The sequence below is a fragment of the Asterias rubens genome, unplaced genomic scaffold (assembly GCF_902459465.1).
Source record: "Asterias rubens unplaced genomic scaffold, eAstRub1.3, whole genome shotgun sequence".
NCBI lineage: Eukaryota > Metazoa > Echinodermata > Asteroidea > Forcipulatida > Asteriidae > Asterias > Asterias rubens.
In genome coordinates, this window is record NW_022985718.1 from 23,304 (window position 1) to 40,771 (window position 17,468).

Here is a 17,468-nt window from a genome sequence, read left to right on the forward strand (position 1 = left end):
GAATAAGAAAACTATAATGACTACATGTAACAAATGGCTTAAAGAATGCTGAAGCTAAATGCAATAATACAAAGATCTCACAAAATTGGAAAATTGGGCATGACCCGCTCAGTAAAAACCCACTTTTTGTATGCATATTCCCATTAGCCAGTAAGGTTATGTATGTATGTAAGCTAAATGCGTACAAAATACCGAGGCCTACATACCAACTAAGACACTTTTCATATGTCCCAAACAAGGCAAAAAACTTTAAACTTACAGACAATGCTACTCCCAGGCATTAACTGAGAAGGCAGTAGATTGGGAAGGATCAATGAGTCACAAAAATGTGAAAAATGTACATGTAGGCATAAACTTTCGTTGGTAAATTGTGTAAAAGTGTGAATCGTAGAATGAACTCAACAATAGAGGGTGTAAATAACTTTAAGGAATATTACAGAATTGTTTTTTGCTAACAAAACAGTTGCTGGCGGTGTAATTGCTTTATGTGATTCACCTTAATACATAAACTGACAAACCTGTAGGTTTGAGATCGATCGGCCATCTGGGTCATGAGAGAATAGTGAAAAACCGATTACAAATTTTGCATTGCATTGATGCCAAAATAAAAAATAAATAAAACGCTCACTGAGCGATAAACTCCACGCGCGAAGTTAGATTATTTATTTCGCATCAAATATGACATTTCAGACAGATATATTTCAAGGGATGTTTTCAACTATCATCATCATTAGACCGTGTAAGTTTTATGTAGATCTGTGATCTTCACAATTTTTGTTTCTTACCAATTCTGTAGTGTTCCTTTAACGGATAGATGGATCCAGAATAGTAAAAGTCTGGCATTTTGTCCACCATAAATTGTTAGAATTAGTTCTGTTATACACTTTGGATATTATTTTTTGGCAGGCTGGCCCTTATGTGTGATAAAATGGTTGCTGTGTGTGTGAGCGTGAGACAGACCCCTGAGGCGGGAGTCTAATGCCTTAGACTTGGTATGGTGTATAGTCATGACAGTGCGGAAAGACTGCCATAATGTAGGGATCTTTATTTATATTTTGATGGCATAAAACACCATGAAATGAAGGAGTATTCATGTGTTGGGCACCCTTCCTGCAAAATCTGACGGGATACCTGCATGTAGGTGCTCTTCTTCAAGATGTTTTCAGTTTTAGCATAAAACAAGTTTACATCTAGTGAAATTATGTACAAATTTACTTTATTCACATTAGCCTTAAAATGTTGCAGTGTGTGTTTTTCCCGACAACAGATCTTTGATTTACTTTATTGGACGATATACATTGTAGGTCTGAACATCAAATCCTCCGGAGAAACTACCTGTGGACCACCTTTTACTTGTGGAACATATTAATTGTCAGTCAGCAATGTCTGCCCCTGAAGTACCTCCACAAACCCAGCAGCTTTCAAGACAACCAGACAATCCAGGGAAATGCACAACATATTCAATTCGTGCACTAGCAGCAGTTGGTGGAATCAGTAAGTGTTTTCTTCACTGTTCTTTATTTTTCTAGATCTGTGCACGTCATGTTCGATGGCATTAAAGCCCGCTCAAAAATCATTGAAACACTTTCCTTTGATGAAATTTTCAGCCAAATTTATGAAACTTCAAAACATCCTCTTGTTTGTTTTTGTACTATTGAAAGTTTTATTTTGTGTGCACAATTTCATTGAAAGAGGACTTTTGGAACAAAAATATTGACGTGTGGCATGAAAACCTAGCCACCGTTCTGGCAGATAAAAATTGTTTGCACCTAAACATTGATTTGTCGCACAAAAACTTGGCCACTTGGTTGCTGCCCTCTAACTTCGCACTTAAAGCAGCATACTCAACGCGAGTCGTCATACATTTTGTACCACAGCAATAGATGTATGTAGCTTGTCAATGAAGAAGCTCAAGGCTAAAGATTGATTCAACCAAAGATTTGTATTAAATTTTCAATAACAACATAACAAAAATGATTTTAATACTGTAGTTCATGTAGTTAGTCATTTTTTATTGCAGAACTTTGTTTTGTTGAATTAAAAGCATGTACAACTTTTAAAAACAAATCAGATGCTGTACAGTTTAAACAGGCTTGTTCTTGTAACAAAATGTCCGGCCCTTAGGCCTATGTGTACGCTGCATAAATTGATTTTCAAACTCTTTCAGTGATACCTGTAAAATCAACCAGACATTTTCCTTTGTTTGCTAATCACATAGTGATTATTTGATCATGTTTGCTGGCCAGACTGACACCCCTATAACATGTACATACTGCTCCCTTGGTGGGATCAAACAACTTTTTTGTAACCGGTGTGGCGGTTTCAGTCTTCCGCCGTGTTCAGTTTTCCGGGTGACGTAGCCGGACATTAAATACAGCCGCGAGAACTGTAGTTCTCTCAGTGACCCGAAATTGTTTATTATTACGATTCTTTTCTGTTTAGTCACATTCTCTTGCCCCATCTTTACGCGTATTCATGCGTACAGCTGTAAGCAGGTCACACTGCTTGTGCCACACCAAATTCTCTCATACGATCCACACGCGTTCGCCGCTCGTTGTACTCGTGGACGCCGCCATGACAGCTACCGGAGAGTAACACGGATGACTCATTACAGCACTAAAAATTTACTACTTTTGCTTGCTGTGCGCAGGCATCGCATGACGTAATGTTACCGTATTTGGTCATTCGGAAAACTGAACACGGCGATGGGTTGAAACCGCCACACCGGCATTGAATTGAGTTTCTAAACTTTTTGTCTGGCCTTTTTTTAATCTCGTAGGATGTCAGTCAGTGCATGGTTCCTCTGTTGTCAGTGCCAATGCACTGACATCCTGCCTCGTTATATAGTTTCTTTACAATGCAAACAAACATCTGACCAACATATTCTGAATTTTTCCTGATTTGTCAAGTTTTCAACTACGGATATATTTGTAAGAATATTCTTAGTGTCCCTTACTACACTTACTACACTTTCGATGAGTTCACGGTCTAACTAATATATCCATAAGTAGGATTTGAAACTTTGCATGGTGGAAATAAGATATAGAAGAGTTTGAGGTAACACCATCATTTTGGTGTTACCGCAAACTCTTCTATATATATCCATAATTGAATTTTTTTCTGAAAATAAGTCGGAGTTCTTCACTGGCGATGTGATCATCCACCAATTGATAGTGTGGGCTCATGTGCGCATGGCTTGGATGCCGCAATTGGCATTATGTTGGGCGCAATCTTTGAATATGAACTTTCATATGAAATTTGCACACGCCAATTGTAGCTAAGTAAACAAAGAGGTAAACAAAGCGTGCCCTGTACAAAATTGCAGCTGCGCAAAAAGAAAAAGAAAAAAGGGCTGTCTTCAAAAAATTGAGCCCAACACTTTATACAACAAAGCAAGAAAGTGTTAAGCAAGTCAGTTCAGGACGTGTCTATGAGAGACGCCTATTTAAATTTTATTTAAAAAAAATTAATGTCATGAATCAAGGATAAAAATAAACATATTTCAAACTCTTCTTCTGATACATGTAGTTCAGGCTATACAAGGGAAATATGTGAGTTAAATTTTAGCTTCCTTAATAAGGTGAAAATATAAAAACAAGGCTATAAATTTGTTCGCAATGGTACAGGACCTTCAAACCCTGTGGGCTAGCTTTTTATACTTTCTTTATACAAATAAAACATTTTTTTGTTGCTATGAATGTCCTTAAATAAGTGAAATTATTAATAAAATTACTTTTGCGCTGTTCGTTAGATAAATCCAAGAGAGTTGGTGGCGCTGTTTGTTACTTAAATCCAAGAGAGTTCGGGAGAAAGCCAAAATAGTCTGGTACTACATGTACATGTAAGAATAAGTTGTGGGTACCATTACATGCTAATGAGGCAGCTGCTGGCACAGGGGTATACACACAACGCACATCCCTTAAAGTTATAGTACATGCGACATGTACTATCGTGTATGTCAGAACAATTAAAAGGATTAACCAATTCTCTTACCAAATCCAAACTTCAGTAAATACTGATTGACGGCTTCATTCGTTCGGTACTAATTTATTCTCTGAAAACAAATCCAACACCAATTAAGCTACAGTTTTGGTGCGACTGCGTTGTATCTACATGTAACAACACAAATTTTGTTTCTAGAGTCAAAATCAGCTTTAGATTTACAGTTTTTGAGACAGTTCTTGGATTATATCGTTTGTTGAATTTTCAATATCAACTCGAGTGAATTATTTGTTTGCCTCTGGAATTCTACAATTAGTTGAATTCATGGCCTAATTAATTAGTTCTTGTGTCACATTTTCCTCGCCACATCTCGACCTCAACTGAACTGATTGATGTGTTACCACCTACATACAGTACATGTACGTGCAGACTTCAATATGAAAGGACTGTAATTCTGACACCATGGATCGTACCACAGCGATTCTGGAAGCATTGCTTGTGTCAGCTGCAGATTTTCCATCTTCATGAACCACTCGACATTGCTTAATATGTTTTTTACCAAGGCATAAAAAAAAATTATGTTTGCGCAACCCGACCTACCCTAAAAATATGACCGACCCTGGATATTTTTATCTTTTCAAGGGAAGAAATTCAATGATTAAAATCTTTTAAAGACGTAATAAAATAATTGTCATACCCTATGAAAGAGTTTAAAAATATACTCTTTGTTGTGTGTAGCCTTGTTTTCTTTTGTTATCGTGTATACTACCGGCTTAAACAAACTAGAAAACATGTCGTTTTCGTTGCTGGGAGGAAAAAATAAATAAAAAATCCCTACCTACCTACCCTATTTTGGGGGGCCCGTTACGCCAACATGGTATATTTTTTTGATGCCTAAGTAGGCCTATCACTCAACCATTCATCGTCCATGGGCGTACCAGTTATGGTACCCTACCATGATTATTAGTTATTTATACTCAGCAACATCAGCAATCACTACAAACACACAAAACTTGTGCTATCTGGGGACATAGAGCCAAACCCTGGACCATGCTTACCTGAGTATAGTAGTAGGACCTGTACCAGCGATTTATGTTAGAGACAACATCCCTGCTATGGTTCTAACCAACATTACAGTGCCCGAAGAGCTTGAATGCCTGTGGCTACAGGTCCGACCCTATAGGCTCCCACGTCAAGTATCGAGTGTGGTTGTATGTGCAGTCTACATTCCACCTAAATCGGAATATCAGCAAACTCTGGTTAATCACATTGTCAGAACCCTCGATCTACTGAAATCAAAACATCCAGACGTGGGCCTAGTGATTTTAGGGGATCTCAACAGAACTGACACCAATCCTAGATGCAGAGCTCATGCCCTGAAGCAGGTAGTTGACAAACCTACAAGAAACGATGCGATCTTGGCTGTTATCATCACTAACATTTAAGAACCTGTACAGTAGTCCAGTTGTAAGTACCCCGGTTGGCCGGAGTGACCATAACACTATATATTGGTCTCCCAGTGGAAACAAGATTGTGAATGGTGTCCATGTAAAATCAGTCAGACCACTCCCCAAACCGAGCATGCATGAATTTGGCAGATGGATAACAACTCATCAATGGGAAGAGGTTTTGAATGCTACTAGCGCTGGTGAAAAATCTGATGCTTTTTATTCCTCGATCAATGCTGCACTGGATCTTCGCTTTCTTACCAAATTAGTCAAACTTCAAACTAATGACAAACCATGGATCACTGCTGAAATCAAGGTCCTCATCAAAAAACGTCAGGTTGCATTTGCAGAGAAGAAAACATTCCTTTGGCGTCTTCTTCGTAACAAAGTCAGCCACGCCATCAGTCGAGCCAAAAAGTCGTTATACCAAATTTGTCTCCAAGGCCTAAAATCCAGTGATCCATCAGGCTGGCATAAAGGAATCCAAATGATCACCAATAAGACTCAGAAGCCCACTGTGATTTCCGTCCCAGGCATACCCCAGAATGATGACAAAGCTATCGCCGAGGCAATTAACCTGGACTTTGCTTCTGTCTGTCAAAGCAGGTCCCCTATCAATCTGAAGGAACTGCCTGCTTACCTACCTGCAGAACCTACGCCTCAAATCAAAGTATGGGATATGTACAATGCTCTCAAAAAAATATGTGCCAAGAAATCAGCAGGCCCTGATGGGCTCCCAGGAAAACTAATCAAAGAATTCGCATGTGAGCTCAGCATACCTGTTTCTGATATACTCAATTCGTGTCTTGTTGAGGGTTGCGTACCACAGATTTGGAAGGATGCAATTGTCGTGCCAATTCCTAAAGAAACACCAGCCACCATCACAAAGCTGAGACCTATTTCACTAACTGATCTCCTAGCAAAAGTATTCGAAGGGTTTGTCTCAAAATGGGTGCTTGAAGATATCCGAACATCTGTCGGCCGTAACCAGTATGGTAGTATACAGGGGTCATCAACCACTCATTGCTTAATCATACTCCTTGATGTGCTCTACAAGGGAACTGACAAAGCCGATACAGTTGGCACGCTGGTAGTGACAGACTTTTCCAAGGCTTTTGACTGCGTAGATCACACTTTGGCAATTCAGAGATTACATGACCTAGGTGTCCGTAGCGAAATAATGCCATGGATCGTAAACTTCCTGAAGGCACGCCGCCAGAGAGTTCGATACCACTCTGCCCTATCAGAATGGGAAACCATCTCTTGTGGAGTTCCACAGGGTACGAAATTGTGACCCATTGCATTAATTGGCGTTATAAATGATGCTTCTGAAAGTACCAATTCTTCTAGTTTTAAGTATGTTGATGATCTAAGCCTTGCTGAGGTCCGTACTGCCAATGTGCCTACTCAGATTGACTTGGACCTTCAAGACCTTGAAGATTGGGCTGACAGTAACCACCTCAAGCTCAATCCCTCTAAATGCAAGGTTGGTTATGCAAGTGTGCTTCAAAAGAAACCCTGCATGTCCTCCTGATATGAAGATTGCTGACAAGGGGCTTGAGCTGGTTACTGAGACCAAGCTTCTCGGTCTAACTGTTCAATCAGATCTTAGATGGGACTCTCAGGTCAATGATATGGTGTGTAAGAGCAGTCGAAGACTTTACATGCTTGGTCGTCTCAAGCGTTTTGGTGTACCCGTTGAGGACTTGGTATCTGTGTATGTTGGCTATGTGCGTCCTTCAGTTGAGTATGCGTCTCCTGTGTGGCATGGTTGCATCAGTAAACAGCAAACTCATCAAATTGAAAGAATTAAAAAAAGAGCGTGTCACGTGATCCTTGGGAACAACTATACTACATACACAGATGCTCTTGACCTCATGGGTCTCCAGACGCTTGAAGATAGACGTGATCAATTATGTACTAACTTTGCTGTTAAATGTAGTACCTCTGATAGATATGCCGGTTGGTTCCCTCATAACAACAACACTCACAGTATGGGTCTTCGCAATGCTACTAAATATATGGTGCCTAAACATAGGACTAAGCACTATGGCAACAGTGCAATTCCATTCCTTACTAAACTTTTAAACCAATCCTCTTAGACTAGAGCACCCATATTTGCTTTTGTTTTATTGGTGTGCGTGTGGGCTGTAAATTTTGTTTTCGGTGCTTTGGTGTGCCCTCATAAATGAGGGTCTCCCACATCCTGTAACTGTTTGTTAATCTTTTCTGTTTTATCAAATTTGTTTTCCCTTTTTTGCTATCATTGTTTTTGCCATATGTCTCTCTTTTCTCTTTTTTAGCTGCTTTATTCCATAGTGGGGTTTCTATGTATAAGAGGGTTCCCCCAACACCCTGTGCATTTTTTAAAGTGTCTTTTAGTGGTTTATCTAATATTTATTTTTTTACTTATTGTCGTCTTCTTATATAATGTTCCTTTGTGGTGCAATTTTTTTTTTTTCTATGCTATTTTTATCAATATTGTTATCTTGTAATGCCACATTATTCAGCTTCGTGCTGCCAGTTGGTTTTTTAATAAAAATGAATGAATGAATGAATGAATGAGCTACATACAGTTTGTAAGTGCCAAAGCCAGCGTCGTGTGTGAATGATAATAATAAGACGAAGAAGAAATACTTGTAACATAGCCCAATTCCGTACTGCAAGTACTCTCAATGCGCTTTACAAAACAAATAAACAAATTTATACAAGAGGAAGCAACAAATCAACTAAGCAACACAATATTACAAAAAAGTTTGGGTGAACAGGTGGGTTTTGAGATGTGATTTGAAGAGGTCCAGGTTTACATGGTTTATCTGAGAACGGATGGTAGCAGGAATAGAGTTCCAAAGGGTGGGTGCACTGAAAGCAAAGGCTCTTTTACCGTACATTTTTGTTCTGTATGGGGGAACTTGAAGGAGAAGCTGTGAAGAGGATCTAAGTGACCTTGTCGGGGTGTATGGCATTATCAGTTCGGAAATGTAATGAGGGGATAGACCATGGACAGCATTGAACGTGAGGAGCAGGACTTTGTACTGTATGCGAGCATTGACAGGAAGCCAGTGGAGTTCTTGTAGAATGGGGTTAATGTGGTTCTGCTTCTTTGATCTAGCGATGAGCAGTGCTGCTGAACTCTAATTCTGGATTTTTTGAAATTTAGAAAGGTCCTTGTAACTTAACTTAAACTTAACTTAAATGCATTTATAAAGCGCTTTAACACTGTTTTAAAGCACTGTACAGTCAAGAAAATCATTAAAATGCAGGATTAAAAAACATGAGCAAGAATAGCAATATGTTTTTTTAAAAATACACAACAGTTATAAACGTAGCAAAAATTTAGTAAAATAGCATTACAAACAGTCATATTATACAGAATAAAAAAAAAAAAAATAAGCGTCAGTAAATCCACCCCACTATACTGATAAAAAGGAGACAAAATTTTAAAAAAAGGTAAGATCTCCTCTGCGACCGAAAAATGCACACTGCAAAAGTTTACATGACAAAGGGTGAAGTATAGCGAACCACAAAATTTGAAAAGTGAAATTGTAGTCAGAAAATCCGACTCAAAACCCTATAAAACCGGCCCAGAAAATAAGTATAGGCATTATTAAAAAACAGAGACATGCCATAATAATGTCCATAAAGTGGAGATCAGTTAAGTTAAACAAAAAGTAGGTTTTCAACTTTCTCTTGAAACATGAAACTGTTGCCGATGCAATAAATCAGGAATGCCATACAGGAGACTGTTGCAGTTATCTAGAAGAGATGAGACAAAGGCGTGAATCAGGGTTTCAGAGAGGCGTTTCGGCAGACTATGTTGATGTGACGACGCATATTGAGATTCTTGTCAATAATGATACCCAGGTCACACACTGATGTTGAAGACGTGACCTGACCACTATCTACAAGATCTGTGTTGATCGGGGAGAGCTCTTTACATGGTTTGAATTGGGAAGCTACATGAAGAACTTCCATCTTGTTGTCATTAAGGACCAGATGATTGCAGCCCATCCAGCTTCTAACTTCCTTCAGACAGGTGTCAAGCTTCTCCATCATCTGATCCCTATTTGAAGATTTCATGGAAATATAGAGTTGTGTGTCATCTGCATATATCATCGTGAAGAAACCATGGGCATGAATTAAATCTTGAACAGGTGTTGTAAAGCAGATGAAAAGAACAAGTCCTACTACAGATCCTTGGGGCACACCCCAAAGCAATGGAGATGGATCCGAAGATGTATCTTAAATGAGGACTGAGAGTAGGAAGAAAACCAGTTCAGTGCTACATGTACACCAGTCACTCCGAATCTATTGTTGAGCCTAGAAAGTAGAATCTGGTGGTCGACAGTGTCAAATGCGGCAGTCATGTCAAGGAGGATGAGGACCGCTTCTTGTTGCTTATCCAGGGATTGAAGATCATTGTACACTCTTACCAGAACAGTCTCTACACTGTGATGGCTTCGGTAGGCTGACTGCCTCGAGGGAAGAAGAGAGTTGCTAGTCAGGTAGGCCATGAGTTGCATGCATACAGCACGTTCCATTACCTTCCCTAAGAATGGAAGGTTGGATATTGGTCGAAGGTTCTTCAGCTCCTCTGGATCTAGACTTGGCTTTTTGAGTGTTGGTATTATCATAGCTGATTTAAGTGAGGTGGGAACACACCAATCTCCAGAGTTTGGTTTACCATATCAGTGATGGCAGGTACATAGAAGGGTGTCGAGGCATTTGCTGAAGACACAGGCAGGAACAGGGTCCAGAGCACAGGCCTCAGACACTTGATTGAATTCCCGAAGGCAACCCACATGACTCTCATTTTTGGAACCAGCCTGTGGGCTGGGTCTAGGGTCAGCACGTGGTCTTCGAAGTTGTGCTATCTTGTCTTGGGGGAAAATGAAGCAAACTTTTGGGAAAGCTCTGTCTTTGACTTGTGAGACGGCAACACTTGGTCGGGTTGTTCTACTGACATCTTTTGGACAACATGAAATAACTCCTTGTTGTCAGCTTTAGCAATTTTCTCTTGATGGTAAGCTCCTTTGGCTCTTTTTAAAGCCCCGTGATACCTATTCATTGATTCCATCATGACTTGTTTTTCAACGGTTGTCTTGGTCTTTGACTTTCTCCATTTCCTTTCTGTAGCACATAGTCTCTACTTTTGGGTCCTCAGTGATTGAACACTCCTGACTGATACTGGGGCATGTTTATCCAGGGTGGCAGTTAGGGTAGTGTTGTAGAGGTCTACCTTCTTGGATAGATCAAGACTGTTTAAGTTTTCAGCTTTTGAGAAACAGTCTCCGATGTCACAATTGAATTGCTGAAAGTTTATGTCATTGAGCATTGAGCTTGTGAAAGTGACATTGTTCCTTGGTTGGTAGGGGGCGTGAGAGTTCCGCAGTGAAAGTGATAACTGCGTGGTCAGAGGGCATTGCAGGTAAAACACGTGTATACATTGTCAATGAAGTCCTCAAAGTCTCTGACGATCACGAGGTCAAGCGTGCGTCCACGGACATGTGTCTGCCCAGAGACCATCTGTTTCAGACCTCCAGATTCTAGAAGGTCGGAGAGTGTTCCGGCATCCGATATAGGCTGTTATCAACATGGATGTTAAAATCACTGCAGGTCACAAGTTTTGTACCCAGTAGGCTTGCACATTCAAGAAGCTTTGGAAATTCATTGAAGAAGAGTGCAAGATTATGACATCTGGAAGGAGGTCTGTAGATCAGATATACCGGGTGTCTCAAAAAAAAAAAACTATACACTTTTGACATTTGAAATGGCTGCCGATTAATAAAATATACAATTCTTGGGGGAAAGGTTTTGATGTATGGATAGCTTATGGTCTCAACTTTCATATGACACCAAGAAGTCCGAAAATAATTCAAGCCTGGGTGCGCACTGCTCAATTTTGAGAAGGGTATGAAAATTAGGCTGCGCAGGAATTAGCCTTCCAATTTGTGAGCTTACAAAATTGTAGGTGATATGATAAATTCATGATCAATGTTGTCAGTTTGGGTTTGCTGAGTGAATTTTATGGTTTAGAATTTTTTTGCATGAGTGACAGGAATTAAATTTTTTTCATGTGGCTTTATAACTTTCCGTGGTAGACTCAGTGGTGGTCAAGGGGGTCAGGATGGAGTGATGTTAATTGTGCAGTTTCCATGTTACAAAATCTGTGATTTTGAATAAAAACCTTCACCCCACATTTCAGTTATTGTAAGATTAGTTGAACATTTCATTGGTTTCTCTTAATAACCAGATGGGGATTAAGTAAATTATAAATTCATTCTCCTGAAGAGGAGCAGAGTATACTGTTCGAAACGTCGAGACCCATCCGGCTCTTTTCAGAGCCAACACTCACCCTAAGAGATTTACACATGGTTGTATCCGCAAGTTTACTTTTTATTTATAGTTTCTTCTTATTTCTCCACACCATGCAAAGCTTCAAACAATACTTAGTACATGTATGTTGAATGTGATTATAAATAACTCCCCGACTGTCGTGCAAAATCAATGTTGGCAGTTCTGTACAGCTCGGAAGTGAGAATTTAACCAATGAGAAATTATCTCACACTGGCAATATATTATTAAAAAATATAAAGGTTCGAGCATTTCCACACTTATATTATGAAGAAGATTAGAGTTGAATGAATCAGTCAGGAGTAAATTGTTGACAACATAAAATTCTGAAGCGGAAATTAGTGTTCAGATGGAACAGCCAAACGATGAAGTTGGAAACCCCCCACTTATCATCATCATCATCATCATCATCTCTTTGATCCATCAGGGGGGACGTAGAGCCGCCCAACCAATGCGTTCTGCTGCGGATTGCCACAGCTGCCCAGCCCGGGACTCGAAGTCTGCTTCCAGTTGGCCTACCCAGGTGCTGCGAGGTCGACCTCTTAACCTCTTCCAGGCTGGGCAAGTGATGAAATCAGACCACCGGACACCAAGAATGCGTGGTTGACACCTGAGGCTAAAGGCTTGGAGCCTTCATGTGTCATCAGCTCGGAGTGTCCATGTTCCTGAGCCATAGAGTAGGACGGGGAGGACACGGGTCGTAAATATCCTCAGCTTGGTTGTGAGCTTGAGGCGTTTGTTCCTCCAGACACGATCTAATTGGCCGAAGGTGGATGTCAGGGAGGAGTAGCCTGAGGAATGGATGTCACAGCCGAGATACCTGAACTTCTGTCTGATTTCGACAGAGTTACCCTCAACAGTGACTGAGGCGGGATGTGGGCTAGGGGCTGGTGCAGTTCTGGATCTTGGTTTTGGGCCATGACGTGTGCATCCCCATCATCCCAGCTTCTTCCTCAAATCTTTGGAGTGAGACAGGCCACTGGGCGGGCTCTCCTAGGAACAGAGCAGCGTCGTCAGCATAGTCCAGATCTGTGAAGGATGTGTCCCCGACCATTATTCCGAAGTCTGCCTGACAGAGGTGTAGGATCCAGTCGATGGAGCAGCAGAATATTGTTGGGGCTAGGATGCAGCCCTGACGGACAGCTGGGGTGGTATAGAGAAGGGGCTGGAAACATCATTTCCGACAGTGGATGCACTGCCTACGTGCAGGTTCTGAACCAATGAGAGCAGTATGGTGGGACACCGGTCGCTTTCAGGGCCTTCCAAATAGCATCGTGATCCACCGAGTCAAAAGCTGCCTTGATGTCAACAGAGGCAACGTTGAGAGGCCTCTCAAATTCACGTTGGAGTTCTGACAGAAGTCAGAGAGCAAGCGCGGCATCCAGAGTAGACCGGCCCCTTGTAAAACCAGACTGGTTGGGTCGTCGGTGACGGGCGAGTAGGGGTTCTAAGCGGGAGAGCAGAACATGGCTGAACACCTTTCCAGGGACAGACAGTAGAGTTATGTATAGGTCTATAGCTGCTCCACTGGTTTCGATGCCCCTTTCCTTTGTACAGGGAGATAATAATGCCATCCCTCCATTCAGCAGGCCGAACCCTGCCAGAAGACCATATGTTTTGAAAGAGCTTGTGAAGGGCAGCACTGATTGGGGTTTCTGCACATTTGAGCAGCTCAGAAAAAATGCTGTCAGGTCCTGCAGCACGCCCATTATTTAACTTCCTGATAGCACGACATACTTCTGCCAAGGTGGGAGCGTCGGATGAGACGTCTGTGGCAGGAGATGTGCCTGAAGCCTGTGCAGTAAGGTCTGGGCAGGGCATAGCTGGGGGGTGGTTGAGCATGGTGTTGTAGTGTTCCCGCCAGCGGGCAAGATCATGAAGATTGGTTACTTGCCATACGGAACAAATTGTGCAAGTGAAATCTAGAAACTGAAAAAAATTTGGTCAGGTTGAGACCCTTCAATTTGCGTGAATGGCACAGAAGGCAGCCATTGATTTCCCAATCGTCCGAAACGCGTTTCGACATCATCGTTATGAATGAAACTGCCAAATATGGGCACAATGGGATGATAGAATCACCACGGAATATCCCGAAACATAGCCTATCGTCGCGAGTGACAGGGCAGCCAAAACACTCTGGTGTCCGGCCGGCCCAATTGACGCAAAGCTTGGAAAAGATGTTTTCGCAACTTTTCTACAAGCTATTTGGAACAGTTTTTAAACACGAACCACTACCAAACGTTGCAGATAATAAGAATAAACCTTTCTCAGCATGAACCCAAAGTCAGATAAACCATTTTCTGAATATTTCTTTTTTTAAGCGTGTGTTTATGCATGGTTTATGATGGATTTATGTGAGTAGTACAACCTGTGTGCGTGTGTTCCATTATGCATTACCAGTTGATTGCTGCTGTACATTTGTACATGTAATAGTTCACTCAGTGTACATGTAATAGTTCACTCAGTGTACATGTAATAGTTCACTCAGTTTACATAAAGTACATGTATGTCGTACAAGGAATACGTCGATCACAACTCGTAGTAACAAATACTCGGCAATTCTTTTCATTAGCAACCTATAAAGTCATTATCCATTTAGCTGTTTGAAGACCATTATTTCTAGAGCGCTCTGTCGAATCCACAACCTGGTTAACTTTTTGTTTCCTTACGAATGTTAAAGATGGGTGTCAACGGTACTCCTACATGTACATTAAAATCACTATCAGAACTTGTTAATGTTGTGTTCAGCTATCAGTTCATTGTTGTGGTCATGTTTTTCTCCAAATAATTTGGCTACAATTTGACCCAAAAAATTTTACCTCGATTCTTAGATTTTGAAATTTCCCGCCCTGTACTGGTTCCCGGCTATTAAACCAACACTGAATCCAAGCGGATTCGTAAACCAGCGAACTTCATCCGTGGTCAAAAAGTGATGACGTCATACCCATGAAGCAACGAGAGTAAACAAAGATTACGCCATGTTATACTCTGTGTTTTCATCCATACTGCATGTATGACGTGTGTTACAAAGCTTTTTGTTTCTAGTGTATTTAGCTATAATACTGCTGACTAATGTGTTGTTTGTGGATGCACTAGAATTTTCAAAATTTGTGTAAGAAGCCTGGATCAATCCGAAAATTTATAGCTCCAAACATCGAGAGAATTCAGGGGGATCTCGGCCGAGTCGTCGGCTTCCTCTGCCGGGTCAGCCGTGGCTCTGGTAGCAAAAGAATCAGGTGGCATTCCAGAAAAGAGGGGTAAGCCGGGTAAGTACTTGCCCTTTTTCAGAACTTAGTTTCATTAACCTTTCTTTATTTATTATACATGAGTTTGAGTTATTAGAAAGAGATAGTTGAGCTCTTATTTAGTAATATTTCTTTAGGTATATTTTGCACAGTTTGCAAGGTTTATTTAGTTGAATATTTCGGCGTTTCCAAGACAGCGGACGCCATAAAGGTTTTGGCGGGAATGTTGCCATCCAACTACAATCGTTATTTGATGGCCTTAGTTAGACATTAATGTACATTTTCTAGCAATGTGCCTTTTTCTAATTGCTTAATTCCGGGGATGAGAGAAACCCGCCCCGTTTGTGGATTTATTAGTTGCCTTATTCTTTGAATAACTCGTAGGCATAAGCACTGTATATATTAAGTTAAGTTAATTTTATTGCAATGTTATTGTTTCTCACTAATATTTTTGATTCTATACTTTGATGTCGGGAGAATAACAACTGTCAACTTCTTGTTCTTCTCCGACAGACTGTGTGAATGAAGCCCAGAGGCCAGAGAACTAAGATATGTTTCCACATTAAAATCTTTCATTTAAACCGGCCACATAAGCATAGAATGTCTGGTATAAATCGAGTATGCACCCGTGACCCGCAGAAGCCAAAATTCGCTGGTAACCTGTGAAACACGCTTGATGTAAGCACAGAATTCCCTGCTTCCGCAAGTGTCGATTCTTTTTTTACAGTAAGCAGATCCATGAAATTGGGCCCTAGCCTGTACACATTGATGTTTGTTTGTTGTGTTTTTTTAGGGGGGGGGTCTTAGGTAGTAGAATCAGCTTTGTTTGAAGACAGAATTACATGTGCCCAGTTTCATGGCTCTGTTCACCACCAAATTCTGTGCTTAAGATCACCGTTCTCTGCTTACGCCCAAACGCCAAATTTCTGCGCTAGCTGTGTAAGCGTAGTTTGCCTGGTATAAACAAGTAAGCACAGAATTTCCTGCTTCTGCAAGTGCCAAATTCTTTTTTTACAGTAAGCAGATCCATGAAATTGGGCCCTAGCCTGTACATATTGATGGTTTTTTTTTTTGGGGGGGGGGTGCCAGGGTAGTAGAATCAACTCGTTTGAAGACAGAATGACACTGTCTGTACACATTGATTTTGTTATATTCTTTTATTTTACAATTTACAATTTACAAAGAGAACCACAGCTACTTTGGTACATGGCTTAGGTTTTCTTTCTTTTTTTTGGGGGGGGGGGCGTTGACAGGGTTGTACAGATAACTTTATTTGAAGACAGAATGTTCAGATGATTTTGCTACCACTAGGCAACTTTTTTTCAATTTTGATATTTTAACCTCAAAAATAAACTATTTTGTCGTTTGCAAATACATACATTTTTTGTGTTGTCATTATTATGGAAGTGTACATGAAGGCTACTGTTTTGTTTTCTTCATATTTCTGCTCATGTTAATCATAGTGTATTGTTGGCAACATGGGACAAGTTTATTGCACATAAGTGCTAAATTATTCAATTTGAACCACCCACCCCTCTGAAAGACACAAAATGAAATAATATGTATGTGTAAATTATTATGGCTTATAAAATTATTTGTTACTCCCTCCGGAACATTATAACTAGGAAAATTGTTACGACTTAAGACAAATAAACCAAAGCAAAGCTGCCTAATCTGTTGGTGGATACGTAAATCTTTCCACTGTACTGTACATCAGGGTTTGGAAACGTCCTTCGTATTGCTGCCATCAAACATGATGTCAGGGGCAGCGGTTGAACAGCCAAGATAGTCCTAAGCTCACCACTTGCTGATATTCTTATTCAACATTGCAATATTTTCTTTCAAACAAAACAAAAGAGTTTATACAAAATTGTTAACAAAATAAAAAGGTGGTTTGCATGGTGAAGTGTCAAGTCAATATTGTATGTGTGTACCTGAATTGCTTTAAAACTATTACCATGCCAGAAGTCAATCATAATCGAAAGTAACAGTTACATACATAAATGTACATGTACATGTATGTAATGAATGCTGTGAGATATTTGTGTAGATGCACATGTGTCAACCACCACGCAGTTTTACTTGGTGGAATAAAACAACAACATAGCTTTATCTATATAATGTTAGTTTAAATTGATAATGTATGAATTTTGCCAATAAGTTATAAAACGCAAGACATAAATTACCTCTCCCCTCACATTTCTACAGACTAAGTGCATGTGTTGTTCACACACACATGTATTATACAATGTAACGTGAATGGAGGTAAAAAATAAACCTTGTCCATCATGTTCGTTCATGTTTTAGTTTAGTCAAGGATAGCCTTCAACTATTTGGCAGCAGAAATAAACTGATTAAACGAAGCATCATTCAGTATAATTCATGAATCATTTTGTGGCCTCATCAGTCTGTCTTTAGCTGTCGATCATCAGGGTTTGGCTCATCGTCTTCGGCCTGACGATAACCGTCCCCTAGTTAA

General features: G+C 40.3%; 1 protein-coding gene across 2 annotated transcripts in view; it reads left to right on the forward strand.

Moving 5' to 3' along the window:
• Window positions 1–17,468, forward strand: part of LOC117306342 (calcium channel flower homolog) — an 88,312-nt gene that overhangs the window by 9,479 nt on the left and 61,365 nt on the right. For both annotated transcript variants that reach the window (XM_033790946.1, XM_033790945.1), the window contains one exon: window positions 1,305–1,494. In XM_033790946.1, the coding sequence (XP_033646837.1) occupies window positions 1,383–1,494 (112 nt within the window). In that variant the 5' untranslated portion in view covers window positions 1,305–1,382. The remainder of the gene's footprint in view (window positions 1–1,304; window positions 1,495–17,468) is intronic.